This window comes from Pocillopora verrucosa, chromosome 7 (genome assembly GCF_036669915.1).
Source record: "Pocillopora verrucosa isolate sample1 chromosome 7, ASM3666991v2, whole genome shotgun sequence".
NCBI classification, from domain to species: domain Eukaryota; kingdom Metazoa; phylum Cnidaria; class Anthozoa; order Scleractinia; family Pocilloporidae; genus Pocillopora; species Pocillopora verrucosa.
In genome coordinates this window covers 954,879-969,704 of record NC_089318.1, presented here as the reverse complement: position 1 = coordinate 969,704, position 14,826 = coordinate 954,879, and the positions used below count along the sequence as shown (strand labels likewise).

The 14,826-nt window shown below is 38.1% G+C and overlaps 2 protein-coding genes across 3 annotated transcripts; one reads left to right on the top strand and one right to left on the bottom strand.

Annotated features, from left to right (window-relative positions):
- Positions 1–1,166: 1,166 nt before the first annotated feature.
- On the top strand, positions 1,167–11,282 carry LOC131774758 (fermitin family homolog 2-like). Of its 2 annotated transcripts, none has more exons than XM_059090843.2 (15): positions 1,167–1,720; positions 2,065–2,698; positions 4,151–4,184; positions 4,331–4,399; positions 4,645–4,752; positions 5,336–5,428; positions 6,305–6,349; positions 6,734–6,780; positions 7,008–7,057; positions 7,171–7,242; positions 7,654–7,751; positions 7,854–8,009; positions 8,545–8,607; positions 8,892–9,038; positions 9,427–11,282. In XM_059090843.2, the coding sequence occupies exons 1-15, from the start codon at positions 1,588–1,590 to the stop codon at positions 9,712–9,714; spliced, it is 2,037 nt and encodes a 678-aa protein (XP_058946826.1). In that variant the 5' UTR covers positions 1,167–1,587; the 3' UTR covers positions 9,715–11,282. The 2 variants fall into 2 exon arrangements, with proteins under 2 accessions (XP_058946826.1, XP_058946818.1); XM_059090835.2 differs by having other exon boundaries at positions 1,168–1,720; positions 6,731–6,780.
- A 670-nt stretch (positions 11,283–11,952) lies between these two features.
- Positions 11,953–14,737, bottom strand: LOC131774730 (protein ZNRD2). Its single transcript, XM_059090809.2, has 3 exons — positions 14,554–14,737; positions 14,077–14,164; positions 11,953–13,646 (listed from the first exon to the last, which is right to left on the bottom strand). Exons 1-3 carry the CDS (start codon positions 14,692–14,694, stop codon positions 13,402–13,404), a joined length of 474 nt encoding a protein of 157 aa, XP_058946792.2. The 5' UTR covers positions 14,695–14,737; the 3' UTR covers positions 11,953–13,401.
- Positions 14,738–14,826: the final 89 nt, after the last annotated feature.

The following is a 14,826-nucleotide window of genomic DNA, read 5'->3' as shown; positions in this document are numbered from 1 at the left end:
TTTGGCGTTTTAGAGAATTGCCTTTTGTAGAATGAAATTTGGAATGATTGGCGTATGTGGAAAACACCAAAGAGGTGACGATAAATTAACGGAGGACTGGGTACGGCTAAAGATGGCGAAGATTAACTTTGGAGATAAAGGCTTAAGTTCTTAAAATGGAAAACAACAGAGACTTAGTTCTTTAAATCAGAAATCTTCCCTTAATATCTCAAGTGAGCACAATTTCTCACATCTAAGCTGAAATGTATCTTGCAGTCTTTTGAAACACAGCGGATCTCTATATCTAGTACGTATTTATACTTTACTTTCAATTTCCTTTCGCCAGTATTTTTGGTAATCCGTTCTTATATCCACTGATATCAACTTCCTCAACTGACACGAGGAATTTGCGAGGACCTCGAACTTCTCGCTGGTACGCTTCCTCCCGAAAGTTAAACAGAATCTGTACGATTTGACCGAGGGAAAAGACGAAAAAAATAAATAGACATACAACGTACCTATAAGTAATTCGTTTTTTTACTGCTTTTTTTTTTTTTTTTCATGGAGTGCAGTGAGGAGGAACTGAATCACCGATTCAAAACGGGTCACTCAAATGAAACTCAAGATTTAAGATAAATACCTGAAGATTATATTTTTAGAGACCCTCCCAATTATAATAGGCTTTTCCTCTAGATTCTGGTTCGAGAACAACAAATCCAAGTTCTCATTTGTTTTCGTCGCCTATGTGGCTGGCGTACCAAAGAGCGTGATGAGTGGTTGGGTGGAGGGGGGGGGGGGAAGTTGTATTGAATCGTGAAGGGCATTTCAGCGCGCATTGCTTTCGGCTATTTCACTTCCTGAGAGGCAGGTCACGCGTATCAGTAAATATTTGCCAAATACATCTTCAAGTTCCGTCCATTTCGCCTCCGTCGACTCACCCACGTTCTGGGTCACCTCCGAACAATGTTTGTTAGTCTTTCCTTCAACTTGCGGTTTGAAAAGCACTTACGCAAAGAGGTTGTAAAGGAACAACATCCCTGCATCTTCGCGCTTAGAATTTCAAGGCGTTGCATCCGGTGATATGATCAGCATTTATATCCTGCTCCCTATCATGGGAGTTGGAATTGTCAGAATGTTGGTGTGGTCAAAAATTCGACAAAACGCTAATATAAACGTGAAACATCGGTGGAGGTGATCGGATGTTTGCTACCACAACGAAGATTTCCGAATAATCCCGAAAATATATTCAAGGGGTATTTGAAGTCACGTGTTGTAATCATGCCGATCAAGAGTCAATCGCGGTGGCGTTAGGTCACGAATGAGAGCGGTGTGGATTAATTTAGTAATTTGCTTTCCTTCTGTCTTCGAATGATATATTGTCATACTTGAGTCGTCGCTGCAGAATGGCATAAAAGACTCGGTAAGGACCGGAAGTCATCATCATCTGTTATTTTGGTTTGTGAGCACTGAACGGTATTCTCTATCGACTGATAAATTCCTGTCACAACTGATCTTTCGTTCGATTTACGACAAAGTTCATTGTGACCACTTGGACAAACTGACAGCTGAATCCTCCGCCTTACATGCTAAAATATTTCACATTAAGCCATGAGCAACCTTGGCAAGAAGTCGAAATGGAATTTGTCGGTTTTCATAACAAATTTAAGCACCGAAAAGTCGGTTGAAGTGAATGGAGAAACTCATGTTGGCAAATTAATGCTGGACCTCGTTGAAGGGCTAGGTAAGTGTCATAACGGCGCGCCTCTGATTCCACAGCATAACCTTTTGATCGGGTGTGGTGATTATGTCGTGTGGAAGATGTATTTCTGTTGAGCAATAACGAAATAAAATTGTCTCGTGACTTGCAATTGTTTTTTGAGATGTTGTTGACGGTTACATTTGAGGCAATAGTTCTTGTTATGTATTGGAATTTGAAAGCAAATGAGCATCCAAAGCTATTTGGTTTGAGGTAGACATGTGTAAATATTACGATCATGTTACGGCCATTTGAACGTGCGAAAAAGGAGAACTATTTACGTTAACTATGTGCTCTTTGTTTCATATCGTCTGTCTACATTTTTACAGATATAGCAGCCGACTGGTCCGATCATGGGTTATGGTGGCCTCAAAAACGACAGTGGCTGCTTAAACCTCGATTGACACTAGATACCATTGGTGTTCAAGGAGATGCGGTTCTACAGTTTACTCCAACGCATAAAAAAGTTCGAGTACAGTTACCAGACCTGCAGTACGTTGAAGTCTCATTGGATTTTTCCAAGCCCATTTTTCACGCCGTGCAAGAACTTTGTACCGAACTTGGAATCAGGCATCCCGAAGAACTCTCTCTGTTGAAACCATACGAAGGGTTGAGAAAAGAAGGCCGGAGAAGCTTTCGTGGTAAATTAAAGAAGAGACATTCGCAGTCTTCGCTTAGTTCGGACGACAATTTATCTACTAATAGCGACGACAAAACGAGAGGAAGCAAAGATAGTTTAACAGTTCCAAATTATAATTCGCTTCCCAGGCACGGTTACTCCTCACCGAATGGCACCCTAAACGCGTCATCACCGGTTGGTTATTCAAGTTTTACGTCTGATGGGTCTTGTGGAACGATCGAATCAACAGCATTAGCGAGCAGCCCAGTCTCTCCATCAATTGAAGCTATTTCAGCATTATTTAAACCCAAAACGCTACAAGAAAAAGCTGTTGTCAACAAAGGGTATGCTTGTTTGTTTGCTATGAGAGAAAAATTCTAGGGCCCGACTTATGTTGTAAAAAGTACATCAATCTACTTTATTTAAATGTAAAATGATCTCCAACAGTCCATAAAAATCTCGATTAAATATCACTTTGTGATCTCGACTTTTGGGGTTTTGAGAAGCCTTTCTTTCATTTTCTCTCATTCCCCTTCCCTTCAGCAAACAATAGGGCCATGGAAAAGTAATCCACTGCACTCAGACCTCACATATTTCCTAAGCCTTGATTATACAGTGATGGTTTAATTTGATGTGTTCACATCTTGTGTGAATGAAAAGGGTTTTAAGCTATGAATATAAATGGCTTGATCCTGTTTTGTTACACTGGTGTCTAAGGCTTTCTCCTTAATCCCTCATAAGACATTGATTCCTAAGGATTTTTATTTGGTGGTGTCCATACTTAGTCGTTTCAGATCTAAATTCACTGGATTCATACCCAGTTTGAGTCAGTTGGTACCCAAACTGTTGGTAGATTTGTACCCATCCCAATATATATTCATTTTGAAATACTCACACTCAAGCACATGAACAGATGTCCATCATTTTGTGGAACAAGTTTGTAGAGTCAAACACAAGCTAGTAAGATAAGAGCAAAATTCTCTTTGTATGCTTGTGACCATCTTAAAAAGAAAAACAAATGAAAGCTGTTATAAATGTGTTTTTTTCTCCTTTTGTTATCAATGGTAATAAATCCATTTACTCTTCTTTTTTTTTTTTTTTCATTTATTGTACTCTTCAAACGCATTTAATATGGAAAACATACTGTATTAGTTTGGGTACAAAACCACTGTGGGTAACGACTGGAAACCCATTTGGTATAGCAGATTGCAAAACTACAGCAACCTGCACTGCTCTTTTGAAAAAGAATATAGTGACTATGTTCATGCTTCAAGCTTTAAGGAAAGACACAGCTAGCAATGGCATTTGCAAGAAAAATCACAATTCTTTGCAATGTGTTTAGAAAACAAAACTGTTAGCCACAAGATTTCCTCTGAATAAATTGTACAAAACCATTGAAATTAATTGTAAAGAAGTTAGCACCTGTTGTAGTACAGGAATGCACTAAGGTGCATTTTTAAGTCTTTTAATGAGCTTGTATTGTGAAATAGACATTTTTAAGAAGATTGGAATTGTGATGGAAATTTTTTTCCTGTTGCAAGGCTTAGAATTTCATTCATTCACAGTTTGGTTCATTTTTGACTGTTAGTTAAGTGAAACATTTTCTTATTATCTGTCTGTGATTGCATTATTCACTGGATTAACATCCTCATATTTCATTTTGGGAATGGTAGATATAAATTTGTGTTAAAAACTGGTTACAATTAAGAACTGCCCATGTTAAAAGCAAATTTTAAAGAACTCTTTGAGCCTGTTGTTAATTTGATATTTACTGTTTTTACACTTATTTTTGTCAGATGGATGGACTCTTCAAGATCTTTAATGGCACAGGTATGTTCGTATTGTCTAATCCTGGGTTTGCCAATCAATTGTTAATTTTTTAATCTCCTAATTGTTGTGGTGTATATACCACTCTTGCTAGTTAAGTTGTAAAACTTGTTTGGTCACTAATAATTATTTCAACATTATTTTTGCAGGAAGTTGCAGAATTTTCCACGCTCCTGTTGAGATATAAGTACTATGCATTCTTTGACCTAAACCCAAAGGTAGGTAAAACAGGTTTTTATAAATTCTTTATCTCAAAATAGATCAGTGCAAAAAATAGAGAAAAGCATCAGGGAAATCAAATGATTTTCTAAGAGTTGCCAGATAATGCAGAGCAACCTGACTGTTTGTTTGTTTTCATGCAAAATCTGAGAATGGGGATGAGATATTTTAAAGTATTTCCACGTGTGGGTTTGATTGATTTGCAATTACTAACTAATGATAATTGTTGTTGATAACATTACAGGTTGATGAAGTGAGAATCAATCAGCTGTATGAACAAGCTAAGTGGTCAATCTTGACAGAGGAAGTCGAGTGTACTGAGGAAGAGATGCTGACGTTTGCCGCCATACAGGTAAGGGTATTTTAAAATGGTCATTTAAACTTTCCGAGGTCCTTCCCTGTGTACATCCAGGTCACCGAGAAAGGATTTATTCTATACTCTAGTCATATGGCCCAAATATAGAACTTATCATATGTCTTTTATCCTTTTTTGTTGAAACACCCATCACCTGTGTCAAGGTTGAGATTTTATCATGTGGTTCTATATTCTCAAAGGGATTGGTAGAAGAGAGCTGTGTTCAAGACCTGGTCAGGTCTTTGTGTTGTGGTCTTGTATTAGACACTTCATTCTCACAGTGCCTCTCCCCACCCAGGAGGGTACTGGAGAGCTATCAATAAATCCTCGGGAACAGCAGCTTGCTAACTTGTGATGAATTAGCATTACATCAAGGCAGAGTAGCAGTACTATCAGTTGCTTCATACTATGGAATTTAACTGGAATAAGTTGTGACAATTTGGGCCACTTGGCCTGCGTTCAGAAGTTTACCCCTCAACTTTTGGTTGATTATCATTCAGTCAATGTAGCTCTGGCCCCGTGATGATGACAAAGCTTGATTAAACTGGCTAACTTTTCTTTTTCTTTGCTTGCTTATTAGTTTCAAGTGAAGTTAACATCAACTTCACCACAGAACCAAGCAACGAGTGATGATGACAATGATGACATCGATGCAGCGCTCAATGATTTACAGGTTCCTATTAACAACAGTTGTGTTCATTTATAAATTAACACCTTTAATAAAGGGGGTAAATTTCTTGAGAAACTGTGGTGCTGCGTTGGTGGGGGAGTACTTCAAGATAATTAAGTTTTATCAACTGAGTTGATAATGACAATTGACCACTGTCAGGAGTTGTTAAGCTGATTTTTTGAGCATTAACCATTTGTCAGAGGGATTGATTTATTCTGACAAAGGGCTAGCACTCAAAATGTCAGGTTAGAAACTCCCTACGGTGGCTAATTTACAGTATCAACCCAGTAATAAAACCATATTACCTTTAGTAATAAAGGGGGTAAGTCTCCAAAGAAACTGTGGTGCTGCATCAATGGAAGAGTATAACAAGGTGATTTGGTATCATCTACTGAGTTGATAACATAAATTGGCTACAGTGAAGAGTTTCAAAGCTGACGTCTCGGTTGTTAGCCCTTCATCAGAGGGAAAATGTTCAGAAATAGTTCTTTTATCATACATCTGCAAAGGAGAGTAAGTGAAGGCTCAGTGCCCCAGTGTCAACAATGTTATGGTAATTTTAAAAGTTAAAGCCCAAAAAAGGAATGCAAACTTTTGACCAACATCTACTTACCTTAGAACACTTCAAACTGCAATCATAATTTTATGCATAGAGTTGTTTCTTTTTCTGGCTCCCCTGCAACCACAGTAGAGGCTGTTTTAAATTAATCATCTCATGAAATTATTTTGATGTGGGTGAGATAGTTTTTGATTTTCCAAAATTCAGTGAGTTGTATGGAATATTGATTAGGTAGTAATATATTACATGGTGATGATTTGCTCTTTACATGGCAAGGTATCTCAGAAGCAGAACTAATCATGAGTACATTTTTTCCTAAGGCAACTCTTGAAGGTTCATCACTCACCACTCCAGGGCAACAGAAGGTATGTACAGTCTGGGACTTTTGTAGCTTTTATAGTCTCAGATTAGTTGTTCTATCATTAACCTTAAATAAATTAGAGGAAACATTTTTCACTGTGACTTTATTCATCCAGGGGCCATTTTTTTCAAATTCTTGAGCAAAGCTTTTGAAGCATTTTTACTGCAAGCTGTCAATGGGAAAGATGAAGGAAACTTTCTAATTGTCAATCTCCATTTCAGGAGATTAACTGGATAAGAAGAAAATATTGATAATGATAATAAGCTTGTGACAGGAAGGGGAAAAATCTACTTTGTGGATACTTCTTGTTGTTTTAAACTTCTAAGAATGGCTTGGTACTCACTTCTAAATAATGTGATATTTATTTAGTTGTTTTATATCTTAGCAGAGTCTGACATCAGTTCCAGAAATAAAAGATTATCTTCATTTGGTGAAGTAAGTGTTTCTTACTCTGTCTTGTTTCTTCCAAAAATTAAAATTAAGTTCAGTAATGATGAAATTATCTGAATCCTGAGTGACTGGCATCTAATTTCTCCTTACAGTTAGTAATACTGAATCATTCATCAACATCATGAGAATAAAGCACATAATTTTCCTGGCCAGTTTAGGGTGTAAAGGGTTAAGAATGATCTAAGGTGGTGTTTTTTGTTCTCCTTTCCTAGGCATAAAACATTTGGTTCGAAGAAAAAGAAGTACTGGTTTGTCTTCAAAGGTACAGTACCTCCAAATAAGCATTTTCTTTTTTTTTTTCTTTTTTTTTTTTTTTCCAAAACATTTCTTGAACATCCTGTTCAGCCTGTAAATAATGAATTTTTTCCTTTGCAGACACCATCTTGTCACTGTTTAAATCTCAAGAGGAAGCTTTTGGTCAAGCAGTTCAAAAGTTTAATCTGAGAGGTAACCAACATGGAAGAATTTACCATTATGGAGAATGTAATGTAGCAACTGTACTAAAAAATTATAAAAGGACAGGAATACACTCTAGTATCAGTATGCATATTCTACACATCCCCTGTGAAATAAAGGAAGAGAATTTGTCAAACAATCAAGATCTTCAGTTGGTGATCATTTCCTTTATTCTCCTGACCTCATGTTTAATTCAGAGGTGATCCTGTTAGGAGAAATTAGATGTCAGTCACTCTCATGGGTTATAAGGTTAAACATAGGTTTTGCAGGCTGCCAATATTTCTGCCATCCTTCTTCTACCCATTTCTTTTATCTGAGGAAACTTTTTACTTTCTCTGGAGAATTTTCTTTCAAGTCCGGCACTATGTGGTCACTGAGCTGATTATTGTTGTTGCTTTATAGGTTGCGAGATCATCCCAGATGTTAATGTCAACAAAGAGAAATTTAACTTCAAAGTTAAGCTCCAAGAATCAGAGGATATTGAAATCTGCTGCTCTTGTGTAAGTAAAAAGTTTATCTCTTTTGAGGAATATCTCCTTAACTCTCTTCAAAGTTACCTTTTTTCTAATGGTTGAATACCTTTATTTGTTTTTTGATCTTAGGAATCTCAGTATTCTAAATGGATGGCAGCCTGTCGCCTGGCATCCAAGGGGAAGACTATGGCTGATTCTGGATATGATGCAGAGGTCTCTGGTATCCAGGCCTTCCTCAGCATGCAGCATGATAAGGGGGATGCCACGCCCCTTAGTCCTGGACAAGTGAGTTGATGCTCTATCTTAAGTATGTTTTGACACGCGTTAACAAAACTAATGGAGCGGACTGGTAAACTGTGCGTGGAAAATGGACTCAAAAATTAAAAAAACAAAAAAAAAACAGAAAACAAAAGAATAAAAAAAAAACTCAGAAGAGAAGAAAATTTACAGCAAAAAGCTGAAATTTTTCTCACATGCTTCATTTTTCACACAAGACTTGTTGCTGTGTATGCTGCCTGGATCAGCACACTATGGGATTGATTTGGTTATGCCTGACAAAGTTCTTTGATTAGGTTAGGGATCTCACGCCAATCTTTCAGCCAATCAAAAACTAAAACCAATGGCCTCATATGGCCACTTGATCACACGCGTGCTACAGTGCTAGAGGCAGTTTGCGTGTTTTTATTTCGAGTCCTCATTGGCTCCTTGTGGTATTTTCTTTACTCTGATTGGCCACTGTCGTTGGTGCTGGTTTCATGACCCTCCCATTAAAAAGTGCTTTCTAAATTAACATTTGACATGTGATGTTTCATCTTTTCAGATTCCCATTCAGCCGGAAGATTTCGTTGGTCCAAGAATGTTGAAAAAATACAAAGCTAAGCAGGTACTGTCAACTTCTGTCAGCTTCTCAAAGTGAAAGCAAAGCTGAGGAACCACGCTTTGTTTCTTTTGCGCTTTTTCCTTTCTTAGTGATTCTCTTTAATCCTTTGTTCCCGCTACACTTCCTCCTCTCCTCTCCTCTCCTCTCCTCTCCTCTCCTCTTGCAGTAATGTTTTCGTTCTACTGTCGACGTGAGAAACTCAAACACAGACGTTTTAACCACAGATTGTACAACTACTTCTTGTGCCTTGTATAGCATTAATTTTTTTTTTCAACTTTCTCTTTCAGATTGCTGCTCGTATCCTTGAAGCGCATTCCTCTTTGAATAAAAGCTCGTTGGTTGAATCTAAAATGCTCTATGTAAGACAATGGCAGGCGTTGCCAGAATTTGGTCTCTCTCACTTTGTCGTTCGATTCCGCGGCTCAAAGAAAGAGGTAATTGTTTTTAATAAAAGTAAGCAACTTTACAGCTGAAAAGCATTTCAGTAATTTTTCGTTTTGACAAAGATAATATGCATTTGTTACGAAAGACGGAAGAGCAGTTTACTTCCTTGTTAAGAATATAACCTCGTTGTAAGCGAAGAAAAGCTCCACTCAGGTGACATTTTACCAATACTCTTCTATGGGGACCTGTAGTCTTGACTTTTGTTAGAACCTTGAACAGTTCTTATTTCACCAGTTGGGATATTTCTTTGTTTTCTTTTGATTTTCGTTTTTTGTGTTTTGTTTATTTTTGATGTCATTTTGTAAAGAAAATCCTTACAAAGGCAGTTGTGGCACCTTTCATTACAATTCAGTTTGATTTAATTTTTTTTCCTTTCAGGAAATCCTTGGAATCGCATTTAACAGAATAATGCGAATCGACCCGACAAGTCGTGAAGCATTAAAGACCTGGAGATACAGCGTGATGAAAGCTTGGAACGTAAACTGGGAGACCAGGGAAATGGTTGTCCAATGTGAAGGGGAGACCATTACGTTCGCGTGCACGAGTGCAGACATCAAAGTCATTCACGAATTTATTGGAGGGTACATCTTCATGTCAATGAGAAAAGATGTCAATCAGCCATCTAACGAAGAGCTGTTCTTCAAACTGACCGGGGGTTGGGTGTAGTCTGCTGCCTGTTCGAGTCATTTCTTTTTTATTGGCAGTTGATGAAGCGAGTATGTTTCTCTGGCTTCTCTTGTTACCTGTTTTTGATTGAATTTATGTGTCGCCATAAGCAAAACCATCTATCTCCCTTCTTGTAGCAGTGCTTAAAGTGCGGGAAAACGCGGGTGACCAAGTTGTGATTGGTTTTAGTTTTGCATCTGATTGGTTTAGAGTGGTGCGAGTTTTCTGGACCAATCACAGAGCGAAGTGATGCAAAACTAATGGAATCTCGGATTACTTTCCATACTCAATTGAAAATTGTTTTTCTTCATCAGTCTGAGGTAAACTAGCTTCGTGTTGTGTCATCTATGTCTGATAGTTCCGGGAGGAACTGATATTATTCTACCTGTGAATGGGTGGAGACACAAACAAGAACAGAGCATGACATCTGTCTATCAGACTTCTAAGAACGGAGCAGGTAATTTAGTGTTAACAACTGAGTTGAAAACGTAAATTAGCCACCGTAAAGGGTAAGAGAGCTGGCGCTTCGAGCGTTAGCCCTTCACTCTGACGAAGGGCTAACGCTCGAAACGCCAACTTTTTTACCCTTTACGGGGGCTAATTTACGTTTTCAACTCAGTTGTTAACACTAAATTACCTGCTATACTCTTCCACCGACGCAGCACCACAGTTTCTTTAGAAACTTACCCCTTTTTCTCAGAACGGACTCTAATTGAACTGCAGTTGGAGATGCCACGCGTCCTTGAAGGTCACCAGAATTTTATGACACTGTTGAATGTCAAGGTTAACTGCAACTATATTCCGTTAATACATAGCGTTTCTCTCAGTTTAGTTTATAAATGTGTTATTCGGTCTACAATAAGTGAAATCTCGAAGGTTGATATTAAGCAAACTGTTGTTTGTTGGAGAGCCTGTTTGATGAAAATTCAGAGGGTACATGCTGTAAATGTGATAAACTCTTCTCGTCTTCCATGTATGAGTTATCCTAAAGTATCCATACGGTAGCGTATATTAATGTCAGGGAAATTTATCGCCTTGTTACGGAGAAGTCACGTGTAACGCCAAATCACCATATATTTTTTACTTTGTTTTTTTGTTTTATTTTGAGTTAAGATTTATTTTCGACTTTTGCCTCATGTATTTTTTTACTCTGTTTTTTTGAGTTAAGATTTATTTTCGACTTTTGTCTCATATTTTTTTACTCTATGTTTTTTTGAGTTAATATTTATTTTTGACTTTTGCCTTCGTGGAAGAGATGATCAATACACAGTTAAATGAAGGGATCTGTTGAACATAACGGTCCTGAATTTGTAACCAATTTGTTACTGTTAATAAGTATTTTCCTCGTAATTTGCCACTGTCATGTCAAGACAGGAAGAAGAGACTAAACACTCACTCACAACAGGAAATCTTAGTACTTAGTTCAAACAATTATATCAATATCGTTTGACTGCCTCGTACGAAATCAGTTAATGTAATCACTGATGTGACATCAATAAGTGAGCGACATGATACCATGTACAAATTAATAATGACTTAAATAAAGGAATAGAAAGAAATAACACGAACAATGCGGGTATTTGATCATCATTGCGAGAAAGTTAGGTATTGAAGACCTAGTTCAGGTACTTGTCTCCAAGCAGCTGTTATTTTCACACAAATCCATTGGCAACTTTTTGGTCAGAAGTTCATTTCAAACCAATGACTAACCTGGAACTCTTAAATGCGCTCGCTCACGATGCAAAACTTGTTCTTTCATTCATAACGTAGAGAAAATGTCGGGGCCCAAGAGATCTATTAAGATTACTGATTACTTTACGTGCACTTCCGCCAATGTCATTTACTGCATAACCTGCACTTATTGCAAAAAGTTATGCATTGGTGAAACAGGAAAACGATTTAATGACCGATTCCGAGAACACCTTCGCGATATAGGGGGAAATGACATGGACGCATCCAAACAAGTCCCGAGACACAAAACTCCCTAATCATTCTAAGTAGCATATGGCAGTTTGCGGCCTTTCGCTACTTCTAGGCAGTTTGGAAAGCCACAAAACTCTAAAACAAAATTTATCTTTCAAATCGGCACTAATTTGTTGTTGTTTCTCGTCACCATATTCTGCACATAGACCCACACACAACCTACTATTCCTCCAATCGCTCTGATGAAGGGCTAACACTCGAAACGTCAGCTTTTAAACGTTTTACGGTGGTCCATTTACGTTATCAACCTAGTTGACAGTACTAAATTACCCTATTCTTTTCACACACCAGCTCACGATGGAGAGAGTTTCATTTCTTTTTTTTTCTCTTTTCCAAAGCGAAACATTCAGCTGATTGCGCGGATTCTAGTTGAAGCTGAATAACTCATAGCTTGCCCCGATATCCTTCCTTACAACAAACAGAGCTGTAAGGCGTGAAGCAGTAAGATTTTATTGAACACGTACTGGGTTATGGATCTGTGACTGAACGGTTTTCAAGGAGAAAAAACGGAACCTTATTGGACAAGTTTCCACCGCGCAGTCCGAAGTCGGAGGAGATCCTCTGAAAACAAACGGAAGCGTCCCAAAACAGAATTCCGTTCAAAATTGTCTATGCCTAACACATCTGCCAGGGCCGTGCCGTCGATGTAGAAACGATTTTCCCAAAGCGGCATAATTTATGTTTTGGAGACTGGTGCTTAAAGTTTGTTCTTACGTTTACTAGACAAGAACACTGTTTGGCATTGCTTTTACTGTCCTTTTGATGAAAAAGAAACTGTCGTTTACGATGTGAAAAAAAAACCTCAACATCCCATGGGATGGGCTATACTAAGATTTTGTTACGTTAAGCAGTATTCAAGATCGTAAATCTCGACATTCTATAGTACAGAGTGTTTTCTTCGTTTTGCCATGGGAAGAAATAACGTAGTTTAAGGTCTCGGATCACAAAAATTCCCAGCTTTGAAAGTGAGCAATTGATGAAGGCGGCTGGTAACAAGCTTCATGGAGTATTGTGTCCCTTGATTTCCGATGAGGACAAAGTGTGAGAGGGCTTTTTCCAATTAGTACTAACTCTCACGTTCCAGTAGATGCTTTAATTTGTTTGAGGTAAAGGCTTCTCTTTTTCTTCTTGCATGAATTTAAATGCTAATAACTTGTGAAGATCGATTCACGAGGTTTAAATATACCTAATTGCTACAGTCATTTGGCCTCAAACACACATCTTCTTGAAAACCGGGAATGCATCTGTAACTCAGAAATCACAACCTTTTTGGCCGTAAACCAGCCGTTTTCACTCATCATCTCCAGTCTCACGTTTTCGCTTAATATTCCCCCGATTATGGTGACGTCCCTCTGGTAAAGGAACAACTTGTTTCCTTGCTGCAGTATTCTTCTTCTTGTCAAAAACCTTGGTCGTTTTTCTGCGGGTCAGCATCATGGCAAGATCTCGCAGTGTTTTGGACCCGATAAGCCATGGGACTGCCTTCATTTGTTACGAGCTTTGCAATTGTTAGAAGTTTCAAAATTCTGGAGATGGCATCGTACAATCCTTTAAATTTAGTTTTTCCCTGAGAGAATACCTCTGCACCCCTCTAGATTCTTGGCTTCAGCACACATGATCATATCGTCATGACACCACAAAACCTCCATTATTATTTCCAAGTTAGAATCTTGACTGATTCCACATTCAAAAGTACTTCATTTACTATTGAATTTCTTTCAGTACTTTCAGTGTCTCTGCACATGTCTTGAGCAGTTCACAGAGTTGCTGACACTCTCCTATAAAATGACACCTGGACAGTGCTTCACTGGCCCAAACTATCTTAGCATTCACAGCCTGGGTAGCTATGGCAACAGCATTTTTGTTAACAGAAGAGTCCACAGGATTAGATGGAACCCTGCTAGTCTCATGAGAATCTTGCTGTGGTGGCTGGACCACAGGCAGCCCACCTTCACAAAAAAATACAAATTACCTGCTTTAAATTGCATTATAACCACAATATATTTTAGCAGTTGATTTCTGCCGGATGGGTTGTGAATTTGAACTACAGAGTTGTTTCAAAAGATGCAGAGAATATTAGAAATACAGCTGGATGTAAGTCAAGTTTTTTCATCTTGTTTCACAGAAAAAACACAATGGGCCATTATGCTGTCATCTTTACCAAAACAAAGTTGATGAAAATAGCACCTCTCCTGAGGGCAAAAGATTTCCCTAAAGAAATTTCCTCATGGGGGAAAAATGCAGGCCCCATGATAGGCCCACCTCATGACTAACTGTAACAGCACATATTTGCTCCATCTTCCCATCTAAAAGAGCTTGCAATGTTCTAAGCAGGGGTTTCAGTTACAAGATATTCATTGGGTTGCTTTAACACTTTACCTTGATCACTGGGATCTGTAGGCTGTGCATCAACTTCTTGACAAGCTACACAATAATCTGATTGGTCACGGTACTTTAGAAGAACATTCTATGAACAGAAACACATTAGTAGTAGTTTGTAAAGTTCCAAATCAAAGGGAAATCTTCAAGGTTCAATTACAGCCATTTGCTCTGCCATGTTCTCTGCTGAAGTTTGTTACGTCACGAACAAGCGGCCTGGTTGCACATTTTAAGCCAATTTTCAAAAGGTTATCTGGCAATGCATGCATACGGTCATTGCAGTAAACTTTTCCATACCATTTAATAATGATGGTAAGAATCACAATTTTTTGATTGTATGTTTCTAGTTGAAAGGTTCACATGTGATTTATTGTAATTTTTGTAATTTAATGTAAATTTTGTTAATGTGACTTAAGTAAAACAAAACTAAGTTAGATGGACAAATTATGACATTTGACATGGATTTTACAGACCTACCCCACAAACATCACAAGTGGATCCCAACATTCGATATCCTTTTAACAAATATTGTCCCATCAGTGCACTGATTTTATCACTTCTTTCCCGAGTTCTGTTGATCCTTTCTTGAGTGTGTTTATCCATGGTCGGACGGGACATGATCTCCTTCTCAACCAAGGTCCTCGTGTACAAAACACTTCATGTAAAGCGCAGACATTAATGAACACAAGAATAAATGAGAGAGATCTGGGTTTTCAACATAATACTTTCAGCCAATGAATGCCTAGAGCC